The following is a 15808-nucleotide window of genomic DNA, read 5'->3' as shown; positions in this document are numbered from 1 at the left end:
ATTTATTTGAATTTGATTAAATGCTCAAGGCTCCAAAAAAAGGGCGAAAACAAAGAAGTAAAGGTATAAGAAGAACAAGAAGAGGCACATTACAAATGAGGAGAAAAATGTCTGTCTCCTAATCTAGTACCTGCAGGTGAACAAGTCCAAATATTAGGTTTCCCATAAAGAATGTTGCAGAGTTAGAGGTCTTAAGCTCCTGTAGTGGTGAATTCCACAGGGCTGGTGAGGCATAACGAGCAAAGGCTCGATCGCCCCGGGATTTTTTGTAGATAGTGTAATATGTAAAATATTTGATGATTTGCAGTGTGCGTACATTTTGATACTGAAAAATAAGAGACTTAAAATCAAAATATAAAACCCCCTTGCAATCCTAACCCCAACCCTATATCTCTGAAGAAATTAAGCCCGGAACAATTGTATAAGGTTAACTGTGTATACAAGCTTAGGTGCCAAAATGTGTGTACATAGCAGCTAGAATTACAAGACAGCTACTGGTCTGACTTCTAACTCATCCCTCCTTACCTCCAGTGGCTTCCAATTGACAAGCGGATCCGCTTCTAGATCCTCCTCATCAACCATACGTCTCTTTCTGGTTCAAGCCATTTATATCTTTCTGAACTCATCAACACCTACACTCCTTCCCGTGCTCTCAGGTCACAGAATAAGAATCTTCTTCAGGTTCCTCGTTTTAAGACACAGTACTACGACCGTAGCTCCTTCACCTTCAATGCCACAATCCTCTGAAACTCTCTCCCGCTTGCCATCGAGACTGCACCCACCATCCAAACGTTTAAGACTGGACTTAAAACGTACCTGTTTAACAATTGATTAATTGTATTTCTTAATTGTATAACTTGAGATATTTAATTCTTGTATAAAATTATGTGAAGCGCATAGAGACCTTATGTACATGTATTATGCGCCATAAAAATGTAATGTATTATTTATGTTATTACATTTATTTATATGTATATATATATATATATATATATATATATATATATATATATATATATATATATATATACATATATATATGTATATATATATATATATATATATATATATATATATGTGTATATATAAGTATAAATATATATATACATATATATATATATATATATATATATATATATATATACATATATACACACTCTAAAAAATGAAGTGCTAATTCAGCTCTTAAAGAGCGTGTATAGTGACTGCACTTCGGAGTGCTGATTTTCCTCTTTCAAATTTGAACTAGACAAAACAGCACTCCGAAATGCAGTCACTATACACGCTCTTTAAGAGCTGAATTAGCAGTTCATTTTTTAGAGTGTATATATATATATATATATATATATATATATATATATATATATGTATATTAAAAAAACTAAGTGGGCCCTTTTGCACAAAGTGTGTTGCAGCGCGTCATATTTTATGTAGGCGTGATATAATCCATGCAATTTCATATTTGTTTGGATTAATGATGGAGAGCACATTAAAGTTTATTAAAAAATGATTGTGTATTTGATTATGCTCGTTTATAAAAAATCTCGTAGACTTAACTGAAGGAATTTTATAATTTTGAATATAAGTATCGAAGTAATGAGACAAAATATGTTAACGTTTAAGGTAAATTATCATGAAACGTGTTTTTTCATCATTCAGAATTGGTTCATTGGTAAGGAATCACCTATATAGTTTTTCAGTTCCAGATTTATTGAAGTTATATATCAAAATCAGATCATTTAAATTATTACGTTACAAACACAAATAAGTAACATGTGCCCACAAGTATAGTTTTAGATATTACGAACATATGGTAAATTATTTATAAATATCAATAAAGAATTCGGTCGAACACAGAATTTTGCGGCACAAAGACATTTCAATTCAATTCATTTGGCAAAAAATGTAGAAACTTCAATAATTTCATCGACACTTTCGAAAGTAAATATTTTGAAAATATATCTTACTTTAAATAGGCTAGGACGATTGATAAATCTCGATGGTCTAGGCTTTATTGACACATCCACAATCTGAACAAAAATTAGCGCGCTGCGCTGGAGAGAGCGGTTGAAAAGAGCTTACTTATCTACTTTTCATTCAGTAGTGCGATCAAAGGTATCTGAAAAGCGTCTGTGCCGTCGCTTTACGGGACTTGCCTGGTAGAGACAGATCGCTTTCCGGTACGTCCGAGAGATGATCTGTGACGTCATTGATGGAATATACCACTATGCGCTGTGACGTCAGCATCTCAATTGCACGTATTCGACTCAAATTATTTGTCCTGCCTCATCTTCTTTACAAATGCCACTCTAACCCTCTCCTATCTATTCCTTTATATCTCCATCCTTAACAAAATTAATATCTTCTTGATCAGTAAAATATATCATGTAAATGAAAAATAACATGCGAAGTTGATTCAGCAAGAACAAATCAATTTTCATGATATTCAAAACAATTCTTATTTCTGGTTATAGAATATTTAATTGATGACGGATTTTACATTCGAAAAAACAGCTCCTAAAAACTGTTCTTAGTTAAAATAATTTAATCCGATAATGATTTATCTCCAGAAGAGTGGAGGGATCAACTAAGAGAGAGAGAGAGAGATGCCATATTGAAACGCACATCAAATGTTATCACACTACAAAAAAATGAATGCATGATAATCAATAGTAATATTAATAATAATAATAATGATAATAACAATAATAATAGCCAATTTCTATAAAACACTTTTCCCAGAACGGCTCAAAGCGCTTTATAGCAAATTATTACTAGTACCCTGGTCATTGTATATACATCTGTAAAATATATCATACTTTAGATAATTTAGGACGATGGATAAGCCTCGCTGATCTAGGCCTCATTGACACATCCACAATCTGAACCACAATTGGATAATTGAATGATAAGGTTTATATTGTTGGCTTGTATGTCAATAGAACAATTGTAATAAACGGGTAGCCGGAATATAGGTCTAACTGTGTTATAGATTAACGTTTTAAAATTAATTTCATAAACTGGTATTATGAATTATCGACACTTGATGGGAATGGTAATCAATAATACCTTTTTGATGAAATAATGTATAAATAATTAAAATCACAACTCTTCTTCAGTTTGTTAGAAAGTATGAATCACAATTGGCTTCGGTTTGCATATATTGGTAAGACAAATTGACAATGGACACATTGTCAGTTCTATTGGAGATCTGCTGAATTTTGTTATGAATATTTCATTGTATTTAATCGTCCATTGAATCATATTCCTTTATTGGTGGAAAATTCATCAGAACACATTTGCATTCTGCAAAAGATCTGTCAGGTGAAGTTGCCATGTGTGGAGCGTTGAGGCCCAGTGGATTAGTCTTCGGACTTTGAAACAGAGGGTCGGGGTTCAAATACCAGCCATGGCGTAATTTCCTTCAGCAAGATACTGATCCACAGTGTGCTGAACGCCTATGAACGCCTATAGCTTAGCCGGGTAATATAGGAGCGCCTTGAGCACCTAACAAGGTGGATATGTGCACAATATAAATACCCTATATTATTATTATATCAAATCGTCAATTACCCGCACACCACTTTCACCTTCACTTACCACTTATTATACATGTACATTTATCAGCCTTTGTTTAACATCAGACCTTTTCTTCCCGATGTGCAAGAAGTAAAGGAAATTCTCCCTGTAATGAACATTAGCGTATGCATACAATATGGGGTTGATGGCGGAGTTCGCCCATAGAATGAAAGTCATCGCCTCCGTCGCCACGTTGTTCGTTTCACCACCATGTATGAGGACATAGCATTCGTTGATGTAGTAGGGGAGCCAACATAAGATGAAGACTAGGAGGAGGATTGTGAGGAGTTTAGCGGCTTTTTGATGACCCCCACCCGGTGTTGGCGTACGATGGACGCGCATTATGGGTAATCCAGAGGTTTTTTCTCGATCATTCTTGCTATCCCGTCCGGAGACGACTTTAGAATTTGGATCCTCACCTCTGCGCCCTTTTAATTGTATTCCGGTTTCCTTCCGCTTCTGTATTCTAATAAAAACTTTCAAATTTAATAGAAACAGAGTCAGGACGGGCAGTACAAACTCAATGATGAACATCGAAATAACCAGAGTCTTTTCACGACGGTATTCCAAATTACACGTTTGATATTCAAGGTACTTGTGCTCCGTCCACGCGGAATAAATGAAGGCAAGGCTGTTATGTACGAGACTGCAGAAGAACCAGACAACGATGAAGATGAGGATGATACGTCTCCGAGACTGATGAATCTGGTATTTCATTGCATTCCTCACCATGAGGTACCGGTCCACGCTGATGGCGATGACGGTGATAACGGACATGTCGGTTGAGATGTAACTGATGGCCCATACGATGATACAGAACTTCCTTCCAAATAACCACTTATCCGTGATGAACTGGGGGATGTATATAATCATAGTGATGCCAACAAGGAGATCAGCGATGGCTAGATTAAGAATGAACGTGTTAGTCCTCCTCTTTCGTATTCTCTCATCACGTTTGTAAGCAGCCAAAACATACGCATTTCCAAGAATAATTAGAACTGTTGAAGGAATAAACAAGCACACCAAAACGACCCGAAGAGCAGTCAACTCTGTCCCATATGCTTCAGGTCCAGGTAACGATCCAGCGAAAGTAGACGTACCAGTATCCATCGCTGTATATATTTCACCACACGGTGACTTAAACAATACAGACTACTGATTAATTGACAAGGTGCTAGCAACATGTATATATCCTTTCGGAATATTCTGATTGGAGAAGGGAATTAACTCCCTAATGCCGCAGGATCGAATCACTCAGTAAACATGGTAAAGGTACGGCCTGAAATGGAAAAAGAGAATATCTTTATTGGCGCAATCTCGCCATACTGCTCGGATTGTAAAGATGTAGTCTCACTATTCATGAACTGCATCAATTACCCATTAGTAAACGCTTATAATGAATTGAGGCGCGCTTCGTTCATGTAGCTCTGCGTGTTAAAATCATCAAATAGGCAAAGAGATCCCACTCATTAAGATGTCAATCAAAGGTGCACTTAGTCTGCAGGCCCCTTTGCTTAATGATCAAATGAGCAACATTTATTCAAGTCCTCTCATGGCCGAATTCATATTCCCGCAAAGTCTCGTGAATTGTGAGACTTACTTTCTCTAAGAATTTAGCCATTTTCTTCTCAAGTATATTGATTTATTTGTAGAATAGGAAAGAGTAAATATTGCTCTATTATATAGGTAATTAATGACCTGAGAAGATGCCTCAAACGAAATGTCTTTTCATGTTTTTTTCTTGCAAATTATGCAAAACCTTTTTTGTTTTGGGCACGAATGCCAGTTATATGATCCGAAAGCTCAATTTTTTTCAGTATTCATCGCTTCACGGTTCAATGAACATTTATTGAAAACAAATAATACTGATTTTCAAATACTTTCTTAAAGTGTCACTCGTTATATGATACTTTTTTGATGTGTCAGCAGCCAGCTTTTCCCATAATAATACAAGACGAAATTTTTGAAAATTCTGAGTAGCAAGAAATCCAGAGTTCTGAATGGCTGAAAAGATTTCAGAACATTAGAGGGTAATTTGAAGAAATTACTACATGATGAGTGCGACCTTGGACAGGCCCTAGCAATGAAATATTGGAATTTGAGTGGATGTGTGGTCTATATGACCAACCATAACGAAGCAGTCTTGTTTTAAGCTGCTAGATGTACTTTGCCTATGAAAAGCTGGCTGCTGACCCATCTTGAATACATCTTCCTTTAATCATATTAAAGCATCATAATCTAAAAATCATTGGGGCCCAAACAAATATTAAGTGTAAAAAGAACAACCTTTGTTGCATTAAAAAAAATATTTTATATCATATTTCAGATAAAAGTTTCACCTATATCTAAATTCACAAAATCTTCTTTAAAATACTGACGCATGACCTGAAAGAATAAAATTTCTTGTTTATAAAGATAGCACAAACGTGATATTCGGTCGATATTTAGAGCAGCAATATTCTAGGTGAGTGGTGAAAAAAATGTTCATAAAAAGGTACAAGCATGCAAATTGGCACAAAGGTAGAGCAAGTTATTCTAAACATTTTTCGTTTTCAGGAATATTTTCTATAGTTGCTATGAAAAAAAATGTGTTGCTTAGCAACTGTTGCTACAACGTATACATGGTGGGAATGTTGCATCACACATGTAGGTAATTGTAAAATGGGCGCTTAGAAGTCAAAATATAGCTTTTAAACTGCAGATAACATTCCCAGAATGGTGGTTGTTAAACAAGGGGTAAATATGTTACCTAGTAACTGTTGCTAAACAAGGAGGGATCAGGTTGGCATCCCCTGCTGAAAATGTTCAGCACTATCTACTCTACATGTTGGCCAAATTTCATGCTTGTACCATATACTGAACAAATCCTGCTATCTTTTGCACCGATCATCTAGACTACAATGGCCAAATGAAAAGAGGTGTGTTCGTCCGGACCAAGCTCATCAGCGATGCAAAGACACTCTAGCAATGAATATTACTTGAATAAAAAAGCTTTTTTGTGGACATGCCGACTGACTGTATGATGATGATCTGATCACCAAATTTCAAACGGATCTAAAATGTTCCACATAAAAGTTCTCACATCGATTCATTACTGCATCGATCTGGCCATTCTTTGTTTAACACTTCGAAAGCTTAATAGTGTCATTTATTTGACGAGATGGTGAATCCTCCTAACACTCCCAATCGACTTCTAAAATGTTATATGTCATCGTAGTGAGCAATAATCGTTATCTTCAATCGCTTGATTGTTTTATTTCAATTATTCTCACAGTCTCCTTGTCTTTCAACGACTCACACTCTCTTTCGGTTTTCAAAATGGGGGGGGGGGGCTGAAGCCACCCCAGCCCCCCCCCCCCCCCCCGCTTCAGCGGCCCCAGCTCTCTTCCTGTTCTCTTTCCAATCTCTTTCTCAACTGTCCTTTCATTCTAAATAAAATTATACACCTTGTTGTTTTTTAACCAGGGGCAGTTTCATTACGCTGTCCGTAAGTTAAGAGTGACTTAAAAAAACGACTGGTGATTCTGGTTTGCAATTAATGATATTCATTCTTAAATGTTCGTTGGTGGATATTTAGCGCGTAAGATAGTTACACTGGTCGTTCTTAAGCCCCTCCTAACTAACGAACAGCTTTATGAGACATATTCATGATATGTACAGTATGTTGCAATAGCATGCGAAGGTGACAGAGCAAAACAAATCGATATTCAGAACTCAATATTATTTGTTCATATATCATTTATTTGTTTAACTAACATTCAGTAGTTAATTCCACCATTTCTTTCAATGGCAGACACCAGCGCTGGCTTCACTGGATGGAAACTGTTTTTAAATCAACTTTCCTACAATAATTATGTGATTTCGATATCAATCGATCGATTGGAAGACGGAGTCATTGGGCAGGGTCAAATTCTGGAATTTACATGTTTTCACCACCAGCAGCACCTATGAACAAAAAAATATCAAGAGTCAGTGAGGATGGGTGGGGCATGAATGGAATTCGTGAATAAATTATTTATCCACATTGCAAAATTCATCACCCAAGGATCACTTTCTCCCTTGCTCCCACTTTCCCACCATTAAAATATTGATTGATTTTGGACCATTACGGTTTTCTTTATCTAAATCACGATATAACTATATTTGAAATACAAGATAACAAAGGGAACAAGAGAAGCAACGGGTAAAATAAAACGGCCAATATCGTTTAAAATAATACTCAGCATTTGGTACCATAAACTATCACATTGGTTTTAAACATTACATTAACAATTAAGCCATCGATCAAAACGACAATAGAAATGCATAAACAAATGAGATATAAAATGACTTAGTTAAAAAAGAGAGGGATGTTTTTGAAATTTTCTTAAGATTTCTACCAATGCCTATCTCCATAATAAAATACACATTAGTATACATATAAGACAAACGGGTGAAAAAAAAATAGTGAATGACTGACAGATTGGAGTGCATTCTTATTTCAATAGAGAAATTATTGATCATCGATCGCAAATTTTCTTACCACTGCAGAAAGCAAAGGCTCCGTTGCGGCGATTGCAATAGCAGGTTTGTTCTGCGCTGAACTGCCTATCACAAGCTGAAAACAAAATCAAAACGAAATTAAAATACAATGAATAACTAGGTCTATGGGCACATGAAAAGAATGAATATCTCATCACAATAGTATACTCTAGAGTTATCAATAATAGATCATATAGAACTATATTAGTTTGTGTTTCACGAAAAATCACGGTCAAGAATTTGAGATTCTTTTCGTTAATGTATAACAAATCATGACAAACCAAGTATATGAGCATTGGAGACGTCTACGGCTAATTAATCATTACAAAAGTAAAAAAAAAAACATTTGTCTTTACCTTATTTGTAAGAACATTTTCCAACATTATAGATAACTGATTTAAACATTTTCCCCTCCGTTCAATTCCGCTTGTATGACAGTATGAGGCTAGTGATATAGACGACCCTCTGACATGTCTGACTCGACCATTGACTTATTGTTCAAATTTAGATAAAAAAAAATTACCAAAGTAATAAATAAAGCCCCCTCCCTAAAAAAAGAATCATATCGGAAATGATACATTAATTTATATCATATGTATCTTTTAATTGGAAACAGCACGATCTACATCATTTTCGAAATTTCATGGATTTTTAAATAGTTACTTTGATAAATAAGGGCACATGACGCATGTAAGTTTTTCTTTTCGCTACAGGAAAAGAATTCTTAAGAAAAATATATACTTTTTGAAATATATTTCAAACTCAATGTTTAATAATACTTTCATATCTTTCATCTTTACATTCTGTCCAACTGATTATCATGTATACTCAAAGTGAAACCATGCCGATGAACAACTGGACGACAAAATAAAATTTACCTTTGTATTTCCTCATGGCCTTTCCCCTCTTCTCAGCCATGAAGTAATCTTGGAGTACTGGATCTCTCTTGATGAAAGCAACATCAGCATCCATCTCCTCTTCTTCGAAAGCTGAGGCAAGGACAACTAGGGCCATGAGTGCGATAAGGACCTTCATAATTGGTTCTTGGTTTTAGAATATGAACACAAAACAAAAACAGTCAGTGGAAAATTTGCTTAATCCAAACTCCCTCAAGAAGAAGAAGAAGAAGAAATAATCAACATCGGAACGCATTAAGGAAAGGCCAGGTGTGTCGACTTAAACGACATTCTGTATAGTAATTTTCACTTCCTAGATTATTTGAAACATTTTTTTAGATAAGATAAAATAAATACTATTTACACACACATGCATAACGCATACATTCGAACCAATCTAAAGAATATTTTTCGTGACCCCATTCTCAAGGTAAGTGCGTATATAGCAGAGTCGTGTAAAACACCACCCCCCCCCCCCCCCTTTAACCCAACACACGCAATGCGATCCGATGGGACGCCATTTTCTAATAAATTGCATTTTTTCATTTAATGTGAAAGACCCAATAATAAAGATAATTTCATTCAGTTTGGCATAATGTTGGGAAAATAAAATCATAATTTTATTTTGCGGGTAAACCCTGTGGTCCAAATCGGCTTAAGGTAGCATCTTATGACGTCATTACGATTTTAGATTTGAATTTTCTTTTATTTTTTACAAGGAGAGTCAAACTAGACTGAATTTCAGTAGTCCTTCCCTTATTATGAACTCTCATGGTTATATACCATGGTTAAGATTTATGTTGGTTGAAATGTCCATACAAATGTTTTCTACGATTATTTTGACGTTTGGATCGCAACGAAATGCTTAGACTTCTCGCACTTTTTTGGACGAGCGTGATGTTCACTATTAGAGGGGAAGAGGACACATGCTCTCCATTATGCCATCAAAAGCATAGTCTCCAATGGATATGCTTATAAAATGCTGTTTGAAAGAACATGTATTTTAGATGGCGTCCCAGATTTACAGCGTCGCATCCCCGGCTGAAAGATTGAGTAAAATTTGAAAATGAACACGTGACGTAATGTGCACGTACGTGTAGCTAAATCCTTAATCAATAAAAAATTGATTTGACTCATTCAATGTATGGACGGACATGCTTTTGAGATGAGAATGATCATTAGCCCAATAACAATAATTCACATTACTATCTTATAAAACAAATAATACACATAATTTTGCTTGGGCATAAGAATAGTTACACACATTTGTTAAACTAATTCGGACAAAACCTTGGCCATTTGAGAACCGTGTGCATCCCATCAATACCAATGCACTCGATGATTGTCTAATATTCAACCTCCAGACAAGAAATATATGGAAAACAAAAACTGCCTATATACTTTCAGATAATGAAAGAAGAAGTCAGGTTTACTTACTCTTGAGTTGGTGGTTGAGCCGAAAAAAGGAGACAATCTAGCTGATGATGTTCTTCTGTTCTGGATGGATCTGACCAATGCATGAAACAGCTCCCTTATATACCTTTTCAGGTTAACTTCGCCGCCCATCATCATCAGCAGCATTACTGCATCGCTGCCCGTCCAAATATGACAGAGTAGTAAGTAATAATTAAATAATGACTGTCCAGCTTCAAAGTGATGACAGGAATTTACATAAAACCCTTCAAGAATGATCTCTGTGCAGTGTTAATTGACCATTACTTTTTGTAATAAAAACCCCCTCATGATAAGGTTGACTCGAAAATCCGGTGTTTCAAGGATATGATGATTTTATAATGCTTTAAACACTTCACAGGTTTTAAAAGACAGTTTCAACATGGTTCTTGTGCAGTGATCATTGACCCTTCATTTTGTAATAAAAACGCCATGATAAGCTTGATTGTGCTTTATATCTTAAACGATGGAAGTAAAAAAAAAACCAATTGGTTCATTTATCATGTTTGATGATGAACTTGGGTCCAACTGACCTTTATGTTCCGGTCAAGAGTAAACGATGATTTACACAGGAAGACTCGGCTGATAATGTGCTTATAACATTTTGCTTCTGTATTAGAGAGTTTAACTTTGTTTTGAAATATTGTTTGTTATTTCCTGTCATTAAAAAAATCTATCCATAATACACAGTGGCAGGTAATCAAACTATTATTTACATCAATACAATAACCGCTCAGTGAATAACTTCCATGAGCACAAAGAGCTTAAAATGTAATTCTGATTTTAAATCAGTGGGAGCATCCTTATGAACTTGCTTTTTATTCATTCTTCAAAAATGAGGTGTAAGAAAATTCTTTGTTCCTTTCAACCTTTAAGAGTTATGAAGGATTTTATATCAATGAAACAAAAAGTATAAAGTGCGGTTTCAAAAGTTAACATTATCTTTGTTTTGTCCATTGACCTATTCTGCTAAGCACATTTTTATTGAAAATGTATTCATGTTATATTTCCGATGTCCCATTTGTTTTATGATTACCCAAATCCGTGTATTATTTTAAAATAAATGTACGCACCATTTTACGGTGTTCTGACAGTTTTTTTTCTCCTGTGTTTTTTTTTTTACTTTTTCGAAAAAAAGGATTTCAAAATATTTTTAACAGAAATATATGTTTTATTATTGTGCAAATTGTTTTAACATATTTTTTTTTACATCTGCTGATTTGATTGTTTCTTGCAGTGGTGAACTGTTGGTCAATGTATGGGAAATGGGTTGGTTCATTTATAGACCGCGTCTCTTTAAAGACTATTATATCAGTAAATAAAGCGATATTCCCGAAAGTGAATGACCTCTAGGATATAGAAAAGGGTTTTCGAACAACTTTCGAAACAGCAATAAAAGTCAAATACAGAAGAAAAACATAGATAAGTAAGATATAATGAGCAAAGTCATTATCAGTAGATCATTAACTACACTTGACTAGATCATGAAGATCATTCCTATTCCGGCCCCTTTATCGAATATGTTAAATGAGCCAAAGTTACTTCAAATATCAGAACTAATTAAGTTGATTATGAAGTCTTGATTTTAACATTTAACGGTGAATGATCATTATATCCTTGAAATACCAGGAGTCCATTGCAAAAAGATTTGCGTTTAAACGCAAGTCAAAAAAGTCCCAAATGCGCGCTGTTGATTGTTTGAAAATCAAGTTGAGCATGATTTTTAGAGTTGCAATTGATTGCAACTCTTTCTGCAGCGGGCCCCTGATCCAATCAAGCTTATCATGTAGCTATAAGAAAAATGAATTAAGGTCAATGAACACTGCACATGGAACTTTAGTAAAAGTATCTGTAAATGCCTTTCACTACTTTATTGATGATGGACAGTCATTATGCGGCGTCATTATTTGATCATGTGTTACGCTATGATGGTAATGACGCCATTGTAATTATGATGATGGTAATAATTATGGTACCAGGAACCTGAAAAGGTATATAAGGGAGTTGAACACGCTATGGTCAGCATCAGTCAGTAGGAAGGCTCCCAAAAAGTGGCTTCTTTCATCCAAGTGATAAATGTGACTAGAGAGGTTTTGCGTATTTATTGAGCTTGATGCGGACCAGAGCACCTCTTTTAATTCGGCCATTGCTGCTTTAAATATGCATCAAATTTCATGATTGTGGTATCATTGTAAAGAAAAAGAATCATTCTTCATTGAATCATGCGTTAGGATTTATTTTATGATTTTGCAATGTAGGTAAACCTGTTGATCTAAAATATGGTACAAAATAATGATTTTCACGCGACAAAAGTTGTTATTTTACACTTTTTGTATGAGTCCAAATTATTTGAAAATCGTAAAGCAGAATGTCAATGCTTTCAAGTGATAAAGGTTTCAAAACCAACAATGATTTAATCGGGTCAAGATCACACTTTTCATTGGCCAAGTACTTTAAGCAGCTTGGAAACAAGAATACTGCTCTCTGATTGGTCAAACAGACCGCACACCTAACAATGGCTTTGTAGAAATTTGGTGAACCGGAGAAAGAATTCCGTCATAAGTTTCGGCATTGACGATTTAAATCATCACTTTTCGACAGAGACTTCTTCATGTTCTTGGATGTTCATTGTCATGGAGGGCATCTGACAATACACTTTTTTATGTTCTTGAATCTGTCATGCTTCGTCCTGCGAAATCTCCTTAACCTGGGGGCCGTTCATAAAGCTGTTCGTAAGTTAAGAGCAATTTTAAGAACGACTGGTGATCTCTTCTTACGCGCTAAACCGTCGAAAACGAATATACCGTTTACCACAAGAAAGGATCACCAGTCGATCTTAACTTACGAACAGCTTTGTGAAACACCCACCTGCAAGGTAAATGTAATAAAAATGGATATCTCATTTCATAATAGATAAGAGAGTATAACTCGTTTTAGACGATAATCATAATCCTTAGAGGGATTTCGGCTCCACGTAGCACGGAGGAATCAAGAACATAGTCAAGTTGTGCATGATTTTTAGAGTTGCAATTGATTGCAACTCTTTCTGCAACAGGCCCCTGATCCAATCAAGCTTATCATGTAGTTCTAAAAGAAAAATGAATTTAAGGTCAATGAACACTGCACATGGAACTTTAGTAAAAGTATCTGTAAATGCCTTTCACTACTTTTTGATGATGGACAGTCATTATGCGGCGTCATTATTTGATCATGTGTTACGCTATGATGGTAATGATGCGGTTGTAATTATGATGATGGTGATGATTATTGTACCAGAAACCTGAAAAAGGTATATAAGGCAGTTGTTCACGCTATGGTCAGCATCAGTCAGTAGGAATGCTCCCAAAAAGTGGCTTCTTTCATCCAAGTGATATTTGTGACTAGAGGGGTTTTGCGTATTTATTGAGCTTGATGCGGACCAGGACACCTTTTTTTAATTGGTCATTGCTGCTCTAAATATACATCAAATTTCATGATTGTGGTACCATTGTAAAGAAGAAGAATCATTCTTCATTGAATCATGTGTTAGGATTTATTTTATGATTTTGTAATGTAAGTGAACCTTATGATCTAAAATATGCTACAAAATAATGATTTTCACGCGACAAAAGTTGTTATTTTACACTTTTTGTATGAGTCCAAATTATTTGAAAATCGTAAAGCAGAGTGTCAATGCTTTAAAGTGATAAAGGTTTCAAAACCAACAATGATTTAATCGGGTCAAGATCACACTTTTCATTGGCCAAGTACTTAAAGCAGCTTGGAAACAAGAATACTGCTCTCTGATTGGTCAAACAGACCGCACACCTAACGGTTCCAGTGCTGGGTTCACGGCAAGGTCACACTTCCCATGTTGCAGTCTCATCAAATTACCAGTGCCTGTTGTTCTGAAGCCTTATCCAGTCAATCAGAACTTTGGATTTATTGCTACTCCAAGTTTTTAGAAATCTCGTCTTGTACCTTTGTGGGAAAAGTGTGATCTTGACCCGATTAAAAAGTCCTGCATATAAAGAGTGACATTGTAAGAAAATACAGAAGTTCAGCTTTTTGGTAACATATATATTTTCGAGGCTCAAATCTAAAAAATGAAAACAATTTGCAAAATAGAACAGAGGAAGAAAATTCAGTATTGATGCACTTTTTTAGGCCTGAAATTCACTTATTTATCAAAATATTTTAAATGAAATAAATGATTAATATGACAGATAAACACTTACTCTGTCGAATTGTGCAAAAATATTTAATTTCATTAGAAGATAAAGAAGGTAAATTCTTAGAGGAAGAAGGTCACACGATTCTACAGGGAGGAGCTACGGAAGTGCTTAAAAGGTCACGTAAGCTCCTTTCACACGATAAATTCGGCTCCCCCCCGTTCGTACATCTATTCGGCGCCTCCATTTCGATCATCAATTTGGCGGCCCCTATAATTGGATCATCAATTTGGCGCCCCCTAGTTTGAACATAAATTTGGCGCCCCCTAGTTCGGACATCAATTCGGCGTCCCCTACTTTGGACATCACCATGATCAAATAGGTGATTCCGCTCATTCATAAGTTTTTTCCACCTCTATTTATCTCTTTCCCCTCTCACTTTCCCACTTCCCATTATCTAATCCCCTTCCTTCTCCACCTTCCCCCCTTTTCCCCTCTTCTCTTTCTATCCCCTCTTCCTTTCCCAATTTTCCACTCTTCTTTTTTTATTCTCTTCCTTTTCCCTTTTCATCTCTCTCTTTTTTCCTTTTTCCTTCGTCCTCTCCCTCTCTTCCCCCCCCCCCCCGGTTATTTTTATGTTTTTTTACCTGTCTCTTTCCCCTCTTGCTCTCTCCTTTTTGTTTTCCTTTCCTCCTCTTTCTCTCTCTCCTCTACTTCCCCCTTTCCCCCTCTACTTTTTTCTCATTCTTCCCCCTCTACTTTTTTCTCTTTCTTCCCCCTCTTCCTCTCTCTATGTTGAGCAAGGGGAGGGGGGGGGGCGGACGGGGCAATGAAGGCCCATTTGGCCCCCATGGATCTGCGCAGTCATGGTTGTATTTACTGTAGGGCTAGGGTTAAGCCCATAGTTTATTGCGATGAAAATGGAATGAATGATTGAAAATGGAACTGTATCTATTGGTTTCATTTAACGTAAATCTTTTACTAATGGTCTCCTTGTATCCCATCTATGGCATATCAACGCTAGTCTAAGGAAATCTGCAGAAACCACCAAAACCTGCAGGCAGAACCTAACAAAATTACCAACGGTAACAACAAAATGATTGTGAAAAGACGAACATCTCTGTTTGTTATCACCTTTAGAGTCATTGACATTTAAGTGGAGTTTAAAATATGCTATTACCATGATTACGATATGAATTCTATGTTTAT

At 35.8% G+C, this 15808-nt stretch overlaps 1 protein-coding gene across 1 annotated transcript; it reads right to left on the bottom strand.

Annotated features, from left to right (window-relative positions):
- Nucleotides 1-3606: 3606 nt before the first annotated feature.
- Nucleotides 3607-4689, bottom strand: LOC121419661 (histamine H4 receptor-like). Its single transcript, XM_041614119.1, has one exon. It carries the CDS (start codon nucleotides 4687-4689, stop codon nucleotides 3607-3609), a length of 1083 nt encoding a protein of 360 aa, XP_041470053.1.
- Between the last annotated feature and the right edge of the window lie 11119 nt (nucleotides 4690-15808).

Source organism: Lytechinus variegatus, chromosome 8 (assembly GCF_018143015.1).
Source record: "Lytechinus variegatus isolate NC3 chromosome 8, Lvar_3.0, whole genome shotgun sequence".
Lineage (NCBI taxonomy): Eukaryota > Metazoa > Echinodermata > Echinoidea > Temnopleuroida > Toxopneustidae > Lytechinus > Lytechinus variegatus.
The sequence above is the reverse complement of the archived record's forward strand: the minus strand, read 5'-3'. Positions and strand labels throughout refer to the sequence as shown.